Source organism: Anguilla anguilla, chromosome 13, assembly GCF_013347855.1.
Source record: "Anguilla anguilla isolate fAngAng1 chromosome 13, fAngAng1.pri, whole genome shotgun sequence".
NCBI classification, from domain to species: Eukaryota; Metazoa; Chordata; class Actinopteri; order Anguilliformes; family Anguillidae; genus Anguilla; species Anguilla anguilla.
Window position 1 is genome coordinate 28413557 of NC_049213.1, and position 14412 is coordinate 28427968.

The window sequence follows — 14412 nt, forward strand, 5'->3', positions numbered from 1 at the left end:
GATGCTGTGTACAGATGTGACATTTTTGACCATAACTCTAACAAAACTTGTACGTATAGGTATACTATTTAAAAGGATGTCACATCCACCCAATAACAGTAAAATGTTCAGCTCCAATGGAGAAATTTAATCTCTCTTGGATTCATTTCAATTAAGGTCAATTTAGAGTGAGTATTTTACTGTGCAGGATCACTTACAAAAGATTGAGCATCTGCAACCAGTGCCTATAGCCACAGGAGCCTCACACTCCTAATGAGAGTTCCTTTTGAATATCTATGTCTATGCTATCACCTTTTCACTAACCCTCTCTGCCCCTTCTCTCCTCTCTTATCTGTCAATCAGTTCCGATCCTGTTCAATATTAGCTCCTCTGTTAGTGACAAGTTTGCAAAAATCAGCTGGATTCCCAGGAGCGAGCAAAAGGAGTCAGAGTTTTATGTTGCGTATATGAACGACCGTAAGCTAATCTTACTTACTTGTATTTGGTCATACATTTGCATCTTATTTTAAGTTAGATACACTTTGTGTTAATTACATGAGTGTTTGTGCAATCAAGTAGAGGTCTGCATCCTGACCCTATCCCGAAGGTATGCTATGATTTTGTTTGGTATCGAGCCTATTTTTAGCTCTGTGATGTTGGATCAGAATGGATATGCCCCTATCGGCCTTCCTCATGAATAGTGCTGCCAACCCAAAGTTTACAAATATAGCGTAGCAACTTGTCTGCCAACTGTTAACAACGATTGACAACAATGGCGCAAATCCTTTGTTTTTGTAGTGTGCCGTTATGCTTTGTTGTATTTGAGAACACAGGGGCAACAAACCTACTAACATTTAACTGAAGGTAAAAAGCCATTAAAGCTAGCTGGCTAGCCTTTTCTTATCAGTCCAAACAGCAGTAAACATGTTAACTCCACGTGTAAAATAAGAAAAAACTCAGCTAAAGCTAACTGGCTTGCCTGTTCTGATCATTACGAACATTAAAATATAAATTATTCCTCTATTTTACAATACATTTATGAAGCCTAGTCTACTCTAAAAAAGCTACAGGAGACATTTTTTTTTCTGTTGCTAGGCAACCACACTCAGCTGCTGTAAATTACTTGCATAATGGATTTACGGCATTAGCTAACTAATTTCACCTGAAAATAATTTGCCATCTATGTCTATATGGCACTAATTTGTTGGCATGCCTTTGACGGCTTATTTTTGTCATGTTGGTTATGATTTGTGAAAACTTTGAGTGGGCAGAAACTGCCTCTATTTTCATGCGATTGGACAGCATAGGAAATAATAACAGTGACATAGGGTGCTTTTTTCTTGGAGTGCTTCAAATGGGTTAAACCTTTCATCTCTATGCGCACCTAAAAACTGTAATGCCCTGGGCGATAACTCATTGAAAATAAAGCTAGTCTGGTGTGAACGCAGCCCTAGTTTGCTAGTTGAGTGGAACGGTACAGTACAAAAACTAGAAGTTTTGCTTTGTGCCATCGCAAAGAGGCAAATCGCAAACACCTTCACTGGCAGCTTTTATAGTGGGAAACACTACATTATTTTCTATTGTGCTGTATGGTGTTTTCAGCTTGCTATTTCAGCGATCAGGTTCTATGAGGCTTTAAAATTGGCTAGAGCCTGTCGGGTTGGTTTCGGTCAGGCCGTGAAGAGGATAGGCATAGGTGGGCTTGGCCCTCATTTCTACCCGATGCAGACCTCTACAATGAAGTTCTTTAGTTCTTTTTGAAAAATGAAAATTCCAATTTCAATAAGCCTGTCTAGATATTAAATATCTCATCTCCAAAAAATGGGGAAATGTTAAGCATAGAAGTTGTTTATTTTAGATGTTTCACATCTGTGTTATTGTAGTGACATTTTGATAATCCGTAACATTCTAAAATGCTGGTAAAAATAAAATAAAAAGAACTAACACTCCCTGATTGTGCACCTTCTGTAGGTAAAGGTAACTGGAAGATTTCAGAGGCAGTAAACACGTCTAAGAGTTTCCACATCATTGAGGGGCTCGAACCCGGAACTGTGTACACAGTGCGGCTTATGACTAAGAACTGGGTTGATAATTCTAGTATTTTTGAAGATGTTATCAAGACCAGGGGGACAGGTGAGAAGTAAAGGGTGAAAAAAAGAAGTATATTTTAAAATGCATTTATATATGAAGATATTCTGTATCTACATAAAAAATGAAAGCTATGCAGACCATATTTGGGGTGTTGAGAAGATTCTGATAGATGTAGCATTTGGTTTCTGGTATATTACATTTCTCAAGTGATATACATAGAGTGGAATATTAAGTTAGGTAGCATAATCATTTTCAGTTTTTCTGAGCTTGTGGTTACTTTACAGTTCAAGGACCTTGTGTCTGTGTAAGTACATATGTGAAAATGCTGTGTAAGTACACTTTGTTACTCTTGACTGCATTGAAAATACACAAATATTTCATTTTAATAGTCTTTCTATAAAACATAGTATTTACATAAGAGTGAAAGTGAGAAGGCAATGCAAATGAAAGTGATCAGGATATTCGATACAGAAAGTAGAGCATAACACATACTATCCGTATATAACACTTATATAATAATGGCATTTACATGCATAGGCTGCTAATGCAAGCTGAATCAGCTTCCTTTTGCTTTTTTCCTACTTTTGAAAGGTTTGCTATATTCACAGGTATTTTCATCAGCCAAAAAATGCAGTTTGGGCTCCTATTGTTAAAACCTGATTACATTACACATCACAACCTGAAATGTCCGCAGCCAATCCAGTGCCAGATAGCTGTTCGCACTCATTAACATGTATTTATATGTATCAGTGTGTCTCACAAAAGATTGTTAATGTGTTTTCATGTCGATTGTTGATGCTATAACGAAAGCTATTTGTGCTCGATAGGTCCGTCCAGCATGCGTGGAGGAATATCCACCCAAGGGTGGTTCATCGGCGTGATGACTGCGGTGGCACTGCTCACACTTATTGCGCTAATTGCCTGCTTTGTCAACAGAAACAAAGGGGGAAAGTACTCCGGTGCGTATTCACACCAGCACATGCCACCTGCCCTCTTGTTAGTGCTGCCAGCCCTCCACCGTGTATATTCTATTTGCACTACTTTCTTCGGTTTAGACTTCAGAAGCCATTCATCTCCTGTGTCAACACTGCTATCGCCAAAATCCAGACTGAAAGCACGTCTTTATCTTTCTGAAGAGCCTGCAAAAAAATTACCCTCGAATCCAAACTTCATTAATATGGAAACTATCTCCTTTAACCTGTTTCTCTTCAGTGATATTTTTAAAACTTTTTTTTAAGTGATAGGGATTGATATCATTTAACCAAAACGTTCAGAATATATTTATTCACTCACACACACACACACACACACACACACACACACAGTAATCTTTTTATTATGTACTTACAGTTTCAATTTCAAATAAAAATGATTTTATTCCTTCATCCAAAAGCACCATGGTGATTAATGTCAGTCCTCCATCGGGAAGCTGCAGAGTCTTACAGTTTGTTCTACTGTAAGCTAGCTTCATTTTAGAGTTACTGGGTCCCTATGTTCCTTCCACAAAGATTATTGCCTGGCATGTCAAACAGACAGGCCGAGATCACATGGCTTTGTTTCTCTGTATTCACCTGCAGACGCCTCCAGCACTTCCTCCACCGTCTGTATCCCCCCCTCATCAGACTATAGAACTCAGGCACACAAAAGATTGGTAGTCTCGTTCCCGCAAGTGTTATTGACGAAACACGCTGAATATTTCACTGCTGCACTGCTGCAGAATTTCTTCTCAGTTATAATGGCACACTTTTTTTTCTGTCTGATATGAAAACATTTTTGGATATTTGCACAAAATTTATTTGAAATAATTAACCATGACCATGATGCTGGAGCCATTATGTTGATTTAAAATGTTGGTGATTTAAAAAATAAAACACAACCAAGCTATGTACTGTATACTGAATCACAGAAGATGAAATCATTTTAATTAATGACAAATTTCAAAGTTGCACTTGAGCCTTCTAACACACCTGTGTCACACCTGTTTTGATGTACAGTGAAAGAGAAGGAGGCTATGCATCCAGACCTTGAGTCCCAGGGGATGAATGATGACACATTCTGTGAATACAGGTACAGATGTTCTCCGGCTCACTTCTGCGTATCAACCGGTAAAAAAAGTGCATGTGTAAATATGCATTGCTCTGTGTTTACGTAATCCTGTTTCTGCATTTCTTTCAACCTGAAAGCAAACCTCACATGCATGAGTTTTACAAGGATCCTCACAGGCATCAGTGCTCAAGACACATTATGGGATGAGTGACCTCGGAATGTAGGTAGTAAACAACAGCGGGAAATGTGCTGTTGTTTACATGTCATGTGACATCGTAGTGCTGATGTATTTAGTGCTTGTAATTTAGATGTGGTTGTAGCACGCATTAGGATGAGCCACCTCATTGTGAAGTGCTTATTAACTGCTGTTGGATAGGACCCTAAATTGAGACCTCCCAAAGCACAGTGGGAGGGCTAAAACAATAAATGTGAAAATGGCAGATCTCCAAGGCAGTGATATTCCATTAATACTCCCTTCAAACCAAGCTTCAGTGAATGAGGTACAGTAAGGATGAGAATAAAGCTTTGCTGCCACAGCTCACAAAAAAGCATTCTTAAGGCTCAGAAAATCACTAAAACAAGAGACAACGTTAATGATATTGACAAGTGGCTTATAACTCTTGGTACTGAATCAGTGATACAAAAGTGTCTGACTTCCTGGAGAAGTTCAAATCCACAAGGTTACACTCCTTAAGTAATGAGCCATACACAGGATTAAATTTTTGTCAAAATAAAAGTTTTAAAGTTTACTGGCATAATAGAGGGTTGGTGCTCAAGCATTTGGGAGGTCATGTCAAGGAAATACTCTGCAGTGTCTGTAACTCGACCTTAAAGACCTTTAGTTCAATATTAACAGCTGTGTAATTAGCACGAGCTGAGGTGCACACTAACTCCCTTCCCTTATTTCTACCTGCAGTGACAATGATGAAAAGCCACTGAAAGGGAGCCTGCAGTCTCTCGGTGGAGACATTAAGGCAGCAGACAGTGGGGACAGCTTAGTGGACTACGGAGACGAGGACGGGCAGTTCAACGAGGACGGGTCCTTCATTGGGGAGTACGCTGGCCACAAGCAGAGGGAATCCATGGAAGTCAAAGGAACGACTCAAAGCACAGCCTGAGGGAAAGGGGATTTAATCCATCTTTAGGACAACACTGTAATGCAATTTGTGGGAAAGGGAAAATAGAGAAATAAATGGCTTAATCAATGTGAAGCACAATTTCAAGGGAAAATGAATGTTCTGTGTTTCAGCCACACTGCCATCTTGACTCTGGATAGTTCTGCGCCTGCATACTGTAACAGATTTGTGATCATTTCAAATTTATCTGGGGGTTGTTTTGTATTACAATAGATCACTTCAGACTTGTGGATCCAGATCATGTATTTGAATGCAGGAACTGTTTGTACTTAGCTCAAATGTAAAATACAAACACATGCGCACACATGCACACACACACCCACACACACATAGACATACACATATCCTCTCTTTTTTATCTGCTATGCAGGAAGTTTTTTTTTTTTTCTCCTCTACTTTCTCATGCCCATTTTTCATGTTACAGCATGCAAGTGTATGTGAATATATGAACTCAGCATTTTTCTGCCGCAGCAAATGTTATTAGTTTGTATTTCAGATGCAGACATTAAATGCAATGTACTATGTGTATAAAAGTTGTTTACTACTAAATTATTCCCCGTAAAGTGCTACATACTCAAAGGTCTGTACAAGGGCTAAGTCAGTGGAAAAAAAAATAATACAACAAATAAACTACAATAATAAATACACTGGTTTCTAGCAACAAGTAAGAGTTTGCAGTGAAGGAAATTCAAGATTATTGTGTAAAATGCAAGCAGAACTTATGTGATCCATATATTTTTAGTTTTTGCCAACTTTAATATTTTTGTTTCACATATTGTTTTTTATCTAGCTGTACATATTATAGAAAAGAAAAGATATTCATTTGATTTGTACAGTTAGGTGGGTCTATTGCAATGAAATGATAGCAGTATTTCAGACTAATAATGATATTGTATTCACTGTCTAGGTACATAAAAACCTGAATCATAAACAACACATTGCCCTTGATTATCACTCATTTCCTTTTAACTGCCCCAAAACAGTCCATGGCTGCCACGCTGGAGGATGTTAGGGTTGGAATCCAATATGACTGTGTGACTTTAATTTTGGCATTTTAACAATAAAGCAGTAATAGTAGTTATCATCGTCATTGTCATTACCATCATCATAATGTTTGTTACATGACAACTTTTCTGTCAGTCAGTGCATTAGGTCCAGAGATCAGTGGGTCTAGAATGCTGATCCACACCTTCACTCATAGTATTTGGGATTCATTTGCATGTGTACAGGGTGTATTTTTTATACACATACCAACTTTGTAGTATGTTGACCATCTTCATTGCAATTGACCCTTTCAGTTTTAGTTTCTTTTTTTTTTTTTGTCTTTTTTATTGTCGAATGATAAATACCCATACCAAGGCCTCAGGGAAGGACGATCTCAATATTAGAAGCTCCCCCGTGCTTTTATGTGGGTTAGTAATACCTTTTTATCTTTGATATTGGTATTTCATATCCAGACACACACTAATGTTGCCGTAATGACCAACATTAAACATGTAATGTGATATTCCTGTTTAAAAAAAAAAAAAAAAAAAAACCTTTTTCAAGATGCATGTTGTTGTGATTGTAAAAAAACAACCACAAAACATTTTGTAAAGTTTTGGGAATTAAAAAAAAAATGCAGTATTCAGTAGTCACTGCAAAGTTCTGTTTATAAAAAATGTACTGTATTGGGATGTAAATAAGAAATAATTTACTCCATTTCTTTTTTCCATTTTTGTGTCAATATCTTTGTGTGACAGGTATGAAAGTGGCTTGCCTGCATCTAATCCCTTCTTCTTCTTCTTCTTCTTCTTCTTCTTCTTCGTATTATTATTATTATTATTATAGTGGAGGATTACGCAATAGTCAGAAAAAAGGACAGACTGGACTTGTAAATGTGGGCATGTGAGAATATTTAGGAGTGGCATCCATTCCTACAGCAGTCACACTCAAAATATACGCTGATACCATAATGCAGAGAAGATAGGCAGCAGACAGTGTGGAATCCCAGGGTGATGCTAGCTATTGAAAATTCCAGTGCACTAAAATGGGGTCAAGATGGGGGTAAACATGTAAGTACCACCTTTCGTGGCAGATCCCTGGAAAAAAAAAAACAATGAGCATCAAATCACAAATAAAATCACAAATAAATATATTATTTAGACAATTTACACATCTTTTCAGTGGATCAGCTGACTTAAAACAATGTGTGTGCATGTGTGTGTGTGTGCGTGTGTGTGTGCATAGTAGATGAAATCTCATTAGCAGACCTATTCTGCGTGTGTATCTCAATGTAGATTCACCCCACCCCTTCACTTTGGGTTAATTGTTTTGACCTGGGTCCCCTTGTTGATTTGTGGATAATTTAACTTGTGTAATAACTGGAACTAAACAGGAAGAAGAGCAATGATTAGATGGATCAGTAGAACTAGAACACAGGGAGAAATTTACTGCGGAGGCCTGCAAATGAGGGGACATTTTCAGACGATGTGCTCCAAATCTATTTCATCTAAATTGCCCAGAACATTATAAATAATGTAAAATGCTGGTCTCAGTATGCATTTGCCCAGGAGGTCTCATGAAACCTCACCTTGTGTAGCACTGGGACAAATGGATCTTCTAAATGCATAAGAATAATGGATGCTCCCACATCATAAATCTGCCTGCACCGCCAGCTGTGGGATGGTGCAGACATCCATGTCTCTTCTTTCATAGTTAAATGTGCTCACTTTTAGGGAAATGGTCTTAATATCTCATAATAATCTCATAAAATCAAGCCCAATTCAGCAACAAACATTTTTTTGTCAATAATTTTACTTAACTTTGCACACAATGACACAAGAAGTAAAATACATTGAGTTTAAAACCAAATTGTGTCCTTTTTCTACTTGTAAAATAAACATTTTTCACTACCTTGAGCTTGTATCAAGTTTAACACTGATTCTTTTTTATAATATAAATGTTGACATCTATTCATTATATAGCTAAAATTGTCTTCAAGGCTAAATATAGAGGACAAACAAATCAATGTAATGTAGTTACAGTAATGGAGTTTCATTGTCTTTTTTCCTTGCAATGTAATGTGCTATTGTTTTGGAGCAATTAAAAAAAAAAACATCAAAACAAACTGACTCTCACTGAGGCTATATAGTATACTAATGTTACTGTAAAGTGCTGATCAAACATCTGTATGCTGTTTTACAGAATGTGGAAGTCCTGTACAAGTAGCCTATTATAATCCACTGACACCACTTGGTAAAAAAATCAATATAGATAGACAAGAAACAACACAAGTCCAGGCAAAGCATGGGCTGAAATGTCCCTGGGCTCTAAGCATGAAATGAAACCACTGCAGCCAACCAACCAGAGTAAGAAATCTACCACTACCCATCGAATTAGAGGACATTTTCCAGATGCTCTATCAGACAGACTATATGTACAACTGTACATGCAATTAAGGAAGTACCATCACCATCACACACATTCCCAGGCATTCAAACAGTTGTGAATTTTTATAAGGTAGGTGCACTTCTCGTGCATGCAGATGAGAGCGTATGTGTTTCTGCAGGGCATTTATGGGAAATCTAAGGGAATGGCCTCAGCCTAACAGATTTATTCTGCAAATAAATTGTTCCCTTGGTTCCAGAGCTGGCCAGAAACTCACTTTGTATGAGTGCTTCATTCATCAACAGTCTTTTTTCCCCCATATGCAGCAATTTTAAAACATGTATCCATCCTTTTTGTGCCGGACACAAAGGCGAAGCTGAAAATGACAGCTGTTTTGGAATATGCTGGTGTGTGTGTGTGTGTGTGTGGGTGTGCACGCGCGTGTGTATGTGGCATGTGTGCGTGCAGCACATGGCACAATGAGAAAAATAGTTTAAAATTGCAGCTTAAAAAAAAAGATGACAACTTCATATAAAAACATTATTTATTTTATTACTGAAATGTATTAACACCATACATAAATAACAAAATTTCATTTCCCTGAATTGCTTGGTGTGAATCAATCATTAGTGCATTGAATCAGCCAACCGAGGATTCAACAAGAAAGGACACATTCAGATCATAACTGGGCACCCACATTTTATCCTGCTCAAGATTTCAGTCAAAATGACAGTGACAATAATCAAAGCTGCAATTCATTGTCGCTTCGTGATTGGCTGGGATTTTAGACAGCTTCCTGATTTTCTGTAATTGAACGCCACCTAAGCTTCATTGGAATGATTACTCGAAAACAACATCATCGGTGAAGCATGAGATGAAATTTCAAGCGCTGTGACACTTCAGCTTATGGCTTGCTGCGAAGTGTGCAGTGGCCTTGTGGGATTGACGTATCTAGCACACGCAGCAAACTCTCCCCACTCAAACTTAACTGATGCTGGAATGTAGGCCATGCAGGACACACACTGCTGGGCACGGGAAACAGGAGTCCCCATAGACGGCGACAGATGGGGATGGAGGCACCTTGTTTGAGCTGATAGGTCACCAGGCTAAAGTGGGTATTTCCCAGTTTGAACACTATGTGGTGCACTGCTTTGCCAGATGCTCCTCTCTGGCCACATGCCACAGTTCTACTGGTTCATACATTTGGTGAAGCCATGCATGCAGATCCAAAGTCCCAGACATCTACCGTGGAGTAAGTCAGAGCATGAAGTCTGTTACAGAGGGGAAAGACAGTGTGGATTATAACACAATGCTGTCACTCAATGTGTTGCGTGATGTCCAGTCCATGAAGTGCAAAATATTTAGTTTGACTCATGCATCAATGATTTTGATACATTTTTTTTTTTCTAGCTAGCCCTATCGGCCCTCATTGTTGTATATGACACCAACTTAATTTCACTGAAATTTAGTTCTTATCTATCAGGTCATGGTCATTGAAATTTAGGGGGTATTTCTTGTTTCTTTAAATTTGTGAAATGTGTGACATTTAGATACTGGAACACCGATGATGATGATGACTGTTTCTCCCCATAGTAGTGGTATTATGTTAATATCCCTGGGATGTACATTCTGTAGGATAAGAATTCATTTTTACATTTTATATTTTAAGCATTTAGCTGATGCTCTTCTCCAGAGAAACTTACAATTGGTGAACAAATATTTGTAAATCACTTCATTCCATGTAGCAATTACTGAGAGTGTAATGATCAGGCCATAACACACCAGTTATAGGTAATCCTTTATAACTAGAATTAACAAAGAATAAAACCAACACAAAACAGCTACTTATCCAGTCCTGATGACAGAAGTTCTACAAATGTATCAACTGCACTACTGACAAATGTCCAGTATTTAAGATTTAGTCAACAAACGGTGGAGGGCTTGGTGCTCAGGAGCCTTGCCAGCGAACAAAATACAGTTTGTCTATTGAAACTGGCGTACAATGTTTCAAGTGCAACCTAGACTCCAACAATGCTCTCGGTTTAACATACTTAAAACACATTTAACTGAAGCACAACGGCTAAGGAAAAGGAGCCATGTGAAAGAACAAAGCACACTTAAACCACTGATGTGCAACAACAACCAAGGAGGAAAAATAACAATTCTAAAGCACAAAGAATAAACCCAGCATAAGACAAAACCAGCTACTTATCCAATCCTGGGGACAGAAGTTCAACCGATTTCTTCACTGCTCTAAAGAATATCTCAAGGAGGATGTTAGAGCCAAAACGACTATTCCCTGTGCACACGGTTGCCTTGAATGATTCCACGAAAACAGTATGACAAGAATATAATGTAACACCAGCATGTGAAAATGTGTGTTTGACGAATATGTTACCAGCCATGAATCTGAAATGATTCCATTACATTGCATTCAGAAATAATGGAGATAATATATGGCCTAATCTTTCTATGGTCCAGGCTTTTTCTGCTGTTGATTTACAACAGGAATGGAATGAAATGAGAAGTCATGCTTCAGTGAAACATGTACAGTCCACGGACAAAAAGGGGTGGGGAGCCACATTGAGTGAAATACTATTACTCAGATAAATAGAGTTAATTGAGCAAACCATGACCAGAGTTTATTGAACAATAAATCATTTTACTTTCATTTCTAAAGTGATGCAAAGACTTCAAGAGACCATCTCACATTCACAAAAGCAGAAGTGTCAGCACCTCCATTTGGAAAAGGGTCTGGTGCTTGGGGGTACTGGAGAACAAAGAAAGTAATAGCTTCCCCAAACAAAAATATGTCCGATCTAAGTATAATTTGTAATTCATTGCTTATCATGCCGAAAGCAAACTGTTATTGATGTACTTTGTTCAAAGAGGTATATGAACATGTGAAACTATATAACTGATTTTTCATTTAGATACACTAAGATGTGCCAGTCTTTGATTATTTATTATGCATTTCATTTCATGAAATAGATAATTATGAAACTATTATTATTATTATTATTATTATTACGGTATTATTATTATTATTATTATTATTATTATTATTATTATAGGTTTACTGAATTATGTATGCAATGAAATAAAGATGTCTAGAGTTATCCATCATCCTGCTTAACATAGCAGTGATCAAGGCAATGTTAAGTCTCATGGTAATGTTGTTGTAGGTGTGGCTTCAGAATATATTGTAGAGAAGAAAGATTTTTAAACTTGTTCATCAATTTAGTGATTTATGGCCATCATTTAAAATCATTTTCCTTCAGCCATGAAAGTTAAACTAACTTAAACTAACTTAAACTAACTAACACTACGTCTGTGAACGTAGACCATTATCACATGGTTTTGTGTTATACTAATACTGTAACAGGATGCGTTTCACTTAGCAAACATGGCTGCCTGCTAAGTCCTGTACCGGAAACCTTTTTGAGGCATAGTTAGACTTCTTGCCTTTCTGGTTTTCTCCAAGGTACCCTCAGCCTGCAGCTTTCCATCAGTGTTGAGTGTGGCTAATAAGCTAATCAAACTCACTGTTTGAGTGACCAGAGCCTCCTTGCCGCCCCCAGTTCACAGCTGGCATGGGGCTCTTCATGAGCACAGAGAGCGAAGCCATTTTCTCACATCCAATCAAGTGAGAGCTACGTTATCCGCTGCGCTCCCCTGTTCAACTGACCTCCTGCAAGGGAATGTCCGCCAGGCACTGGGGTCAGCGAAGCAAGAGGACCACATCCCAGATTTGATTTTATTCCACGTTTTTCGCACCACTTTCTCAGAGGACAAGCTGAAAATAAAATATACTGACAATAATGTTATAACCACCTTGGTGCTGAACGCAATGTATTAACCACAGGGCTGCAGTAACACAAAACTCTGTACTACATTTCCTGTGGATTGAAGCCAGCATGAACACAATTAGTATGAATTTAATGAAATTATAAAAGGTGATTTGTACGCTATTAATACTAGTTTTTTTTTAGATAGTTTTGGACTTTTCAGAAACTCATCCTACTGGCCTGCTAAATGGTGGTCTTGAAGTGTTGTTCAAAGTTGGACATTTACTTCAGCCACAAACAGGTTGTTCAAACATTCCCAGATCCTGACATTACCAGGTGATCGGAGGCTTAAAAAAAGAAAATATTTTAATTTAATCAACACATTACGTGGTGATTTGTAAAGGGTTACTTGAGTGTGAAAATTATTCATGCATATTTGTATTATTTGTATTTTTATTATTATTCATGCATATTTGTATAATATAAAATGAAGGTTTTTTTTAATCAGCATGAATTCATTTGACTTAATAAAAAAAAGAAAATATGTTTTCGGATAAATTGCCAAAACGGGTTTGACCTCCCAATTAGGGTCATACATGAGTTTTACATTGAAAACTGTTATAATATGACAATAGTTACCGGATCCATAAAATATATATTTCAATGGCGGCTACGCTGATAACACGCCAATATTTTCCCAAATATAAATTGCAAGAAAGAAACACAATTCCCTCTGTATCAAACTGGAGTGAGGATGTGCAGAATTAGCATTCCTCATTTCATTCAGAATGGCGTAGTGCTGAATATTAGACTGCTGGCCTTAACTGACATATAATTAAAAGAGACAAAAAGAGTAAAGGAGTGAAAAAGAAACATACAAAGCATAATTTCTTTTGTAATAAAAATACATTTTTGTTACATTTATGCTTATTATAGATCTGTGCTTTGGCAAGTCAATAAATGCACAAATAATGAGCCAACACATTTAAATATAAAACACAAACTATCTATTGCAGAGACCTACTGTGTACTGTGTGAACAGTAAGAGACGTCAGATTAAAGCCACAAATGTCCTCTGGTAATTTTATACACAGCTTAACTTTTTGCACACAGCCAAAAAGCAAAAAATAAATGAAAGATACTGTATAATTAACAGACACTTAGTCATAGGTAAGTCCATCACCACACTTTGAACTCTGCCAGGAGATTAATATAACCAAAGTTATTATAAATCTAGGCTATAAATTCTCCTAACACTCCTTGCAACTAAACGCAACAATACTTCCACCAGAGCCAAGAATACACCCTATAAATCCTGCACCCTGGCTTCATTCTTATAAATATTTATAAGCAATATTTCTGAAAAGCACTCTTGCTGACATCTTTATTCATTAAATGCTCCAGACTGACAGATATTATATCCAAATTAAACAAACACTTAACTTATTCAACACTGTAGGTTTGTCTTAAAAGCTGCATTCAGAAACCCATTTATGACAGAGGGAGGGACTTACGAGACACCACAAGTTTAATGCAGTTTACTTGCTTGAAGTTGCCTTCTACTAATAACAGAGAATGAAACACAGAGACAGAAAAACTGTTACTTTGGAGATGCAGGATGATATGGTAGCATAGCCATATATAGTGTTTTTTGTTTGTTTTTTTTCCCCTTTTCTTTCCTTTCAATATGAAAAATGTTGTTGGTAAGGGATGGCATGTGACAAAACACAGGGAACAACTTTTCAGCACAGCCAACAGTGTCTGACTAAAGAGACGTACATATGGGGCATCATTTGTAAAAAAAGTTGCACACTGTGAAACCCTACTCAAATTTCCCACATTTCGCATTGCCAAGCATAAAAAAATGCACTACAATTGTGAAATGTCAGTTTTTCAGACATTTAGAGAAAAATGTCTAAAAAAAGCTGGTCCAGCTAGCTTTATATAAGGCAGGCTGAATAAATACAAAATATAAAGCCATTGCTCACTTCTACATACAAATA

General features: G+C 37.4%; 1 protein-coding gene across 18 annotated transcripts in view; it reads left to right on the plus strand.

Annotated features, from left to right (window-relative positions):
• The window catches only part of chl1b (cell adhesion molecule L1-like b), a 74647-nt gene extending 67696 nt beyond the window's left edge, over window positions 1–6951 (plus strand). For 12 of the 18 annotated variants that reach the window (XM_035388847.1, XM_035388841.1, XM_035388849.1 and 9 more), the window contains 5 exons: window positions 343–456; window positions 1951–2112; window positions 2898–3029; window positions 4065–4137; window positions 5033–6951. In XM_035388847.1, the coding sequence (XP_035244738.1) occupies window positions 343–456; window positions 1951–2112; window positions 2898–3029; window positions 4065–4137; window positions 5033–5234 (683 nt within the window). In that variant the 3' untranslated portion in view covers window positions 5235–6951. Of the gene's footprint in view, window positions 1–342; window positions 2113–2897; window positions 3030–4064; window positions 4138–5032 lie in introns of those variants that run through there. The other 6 variants (XM_035388856.1, XM_035388857.1, XM_035388858.1 and 3 more) reach the window with 3 other exon arrangements.
• The last annotated feature ends 7461 nt before the right edge of the window (window positions 6952–14412 follow it).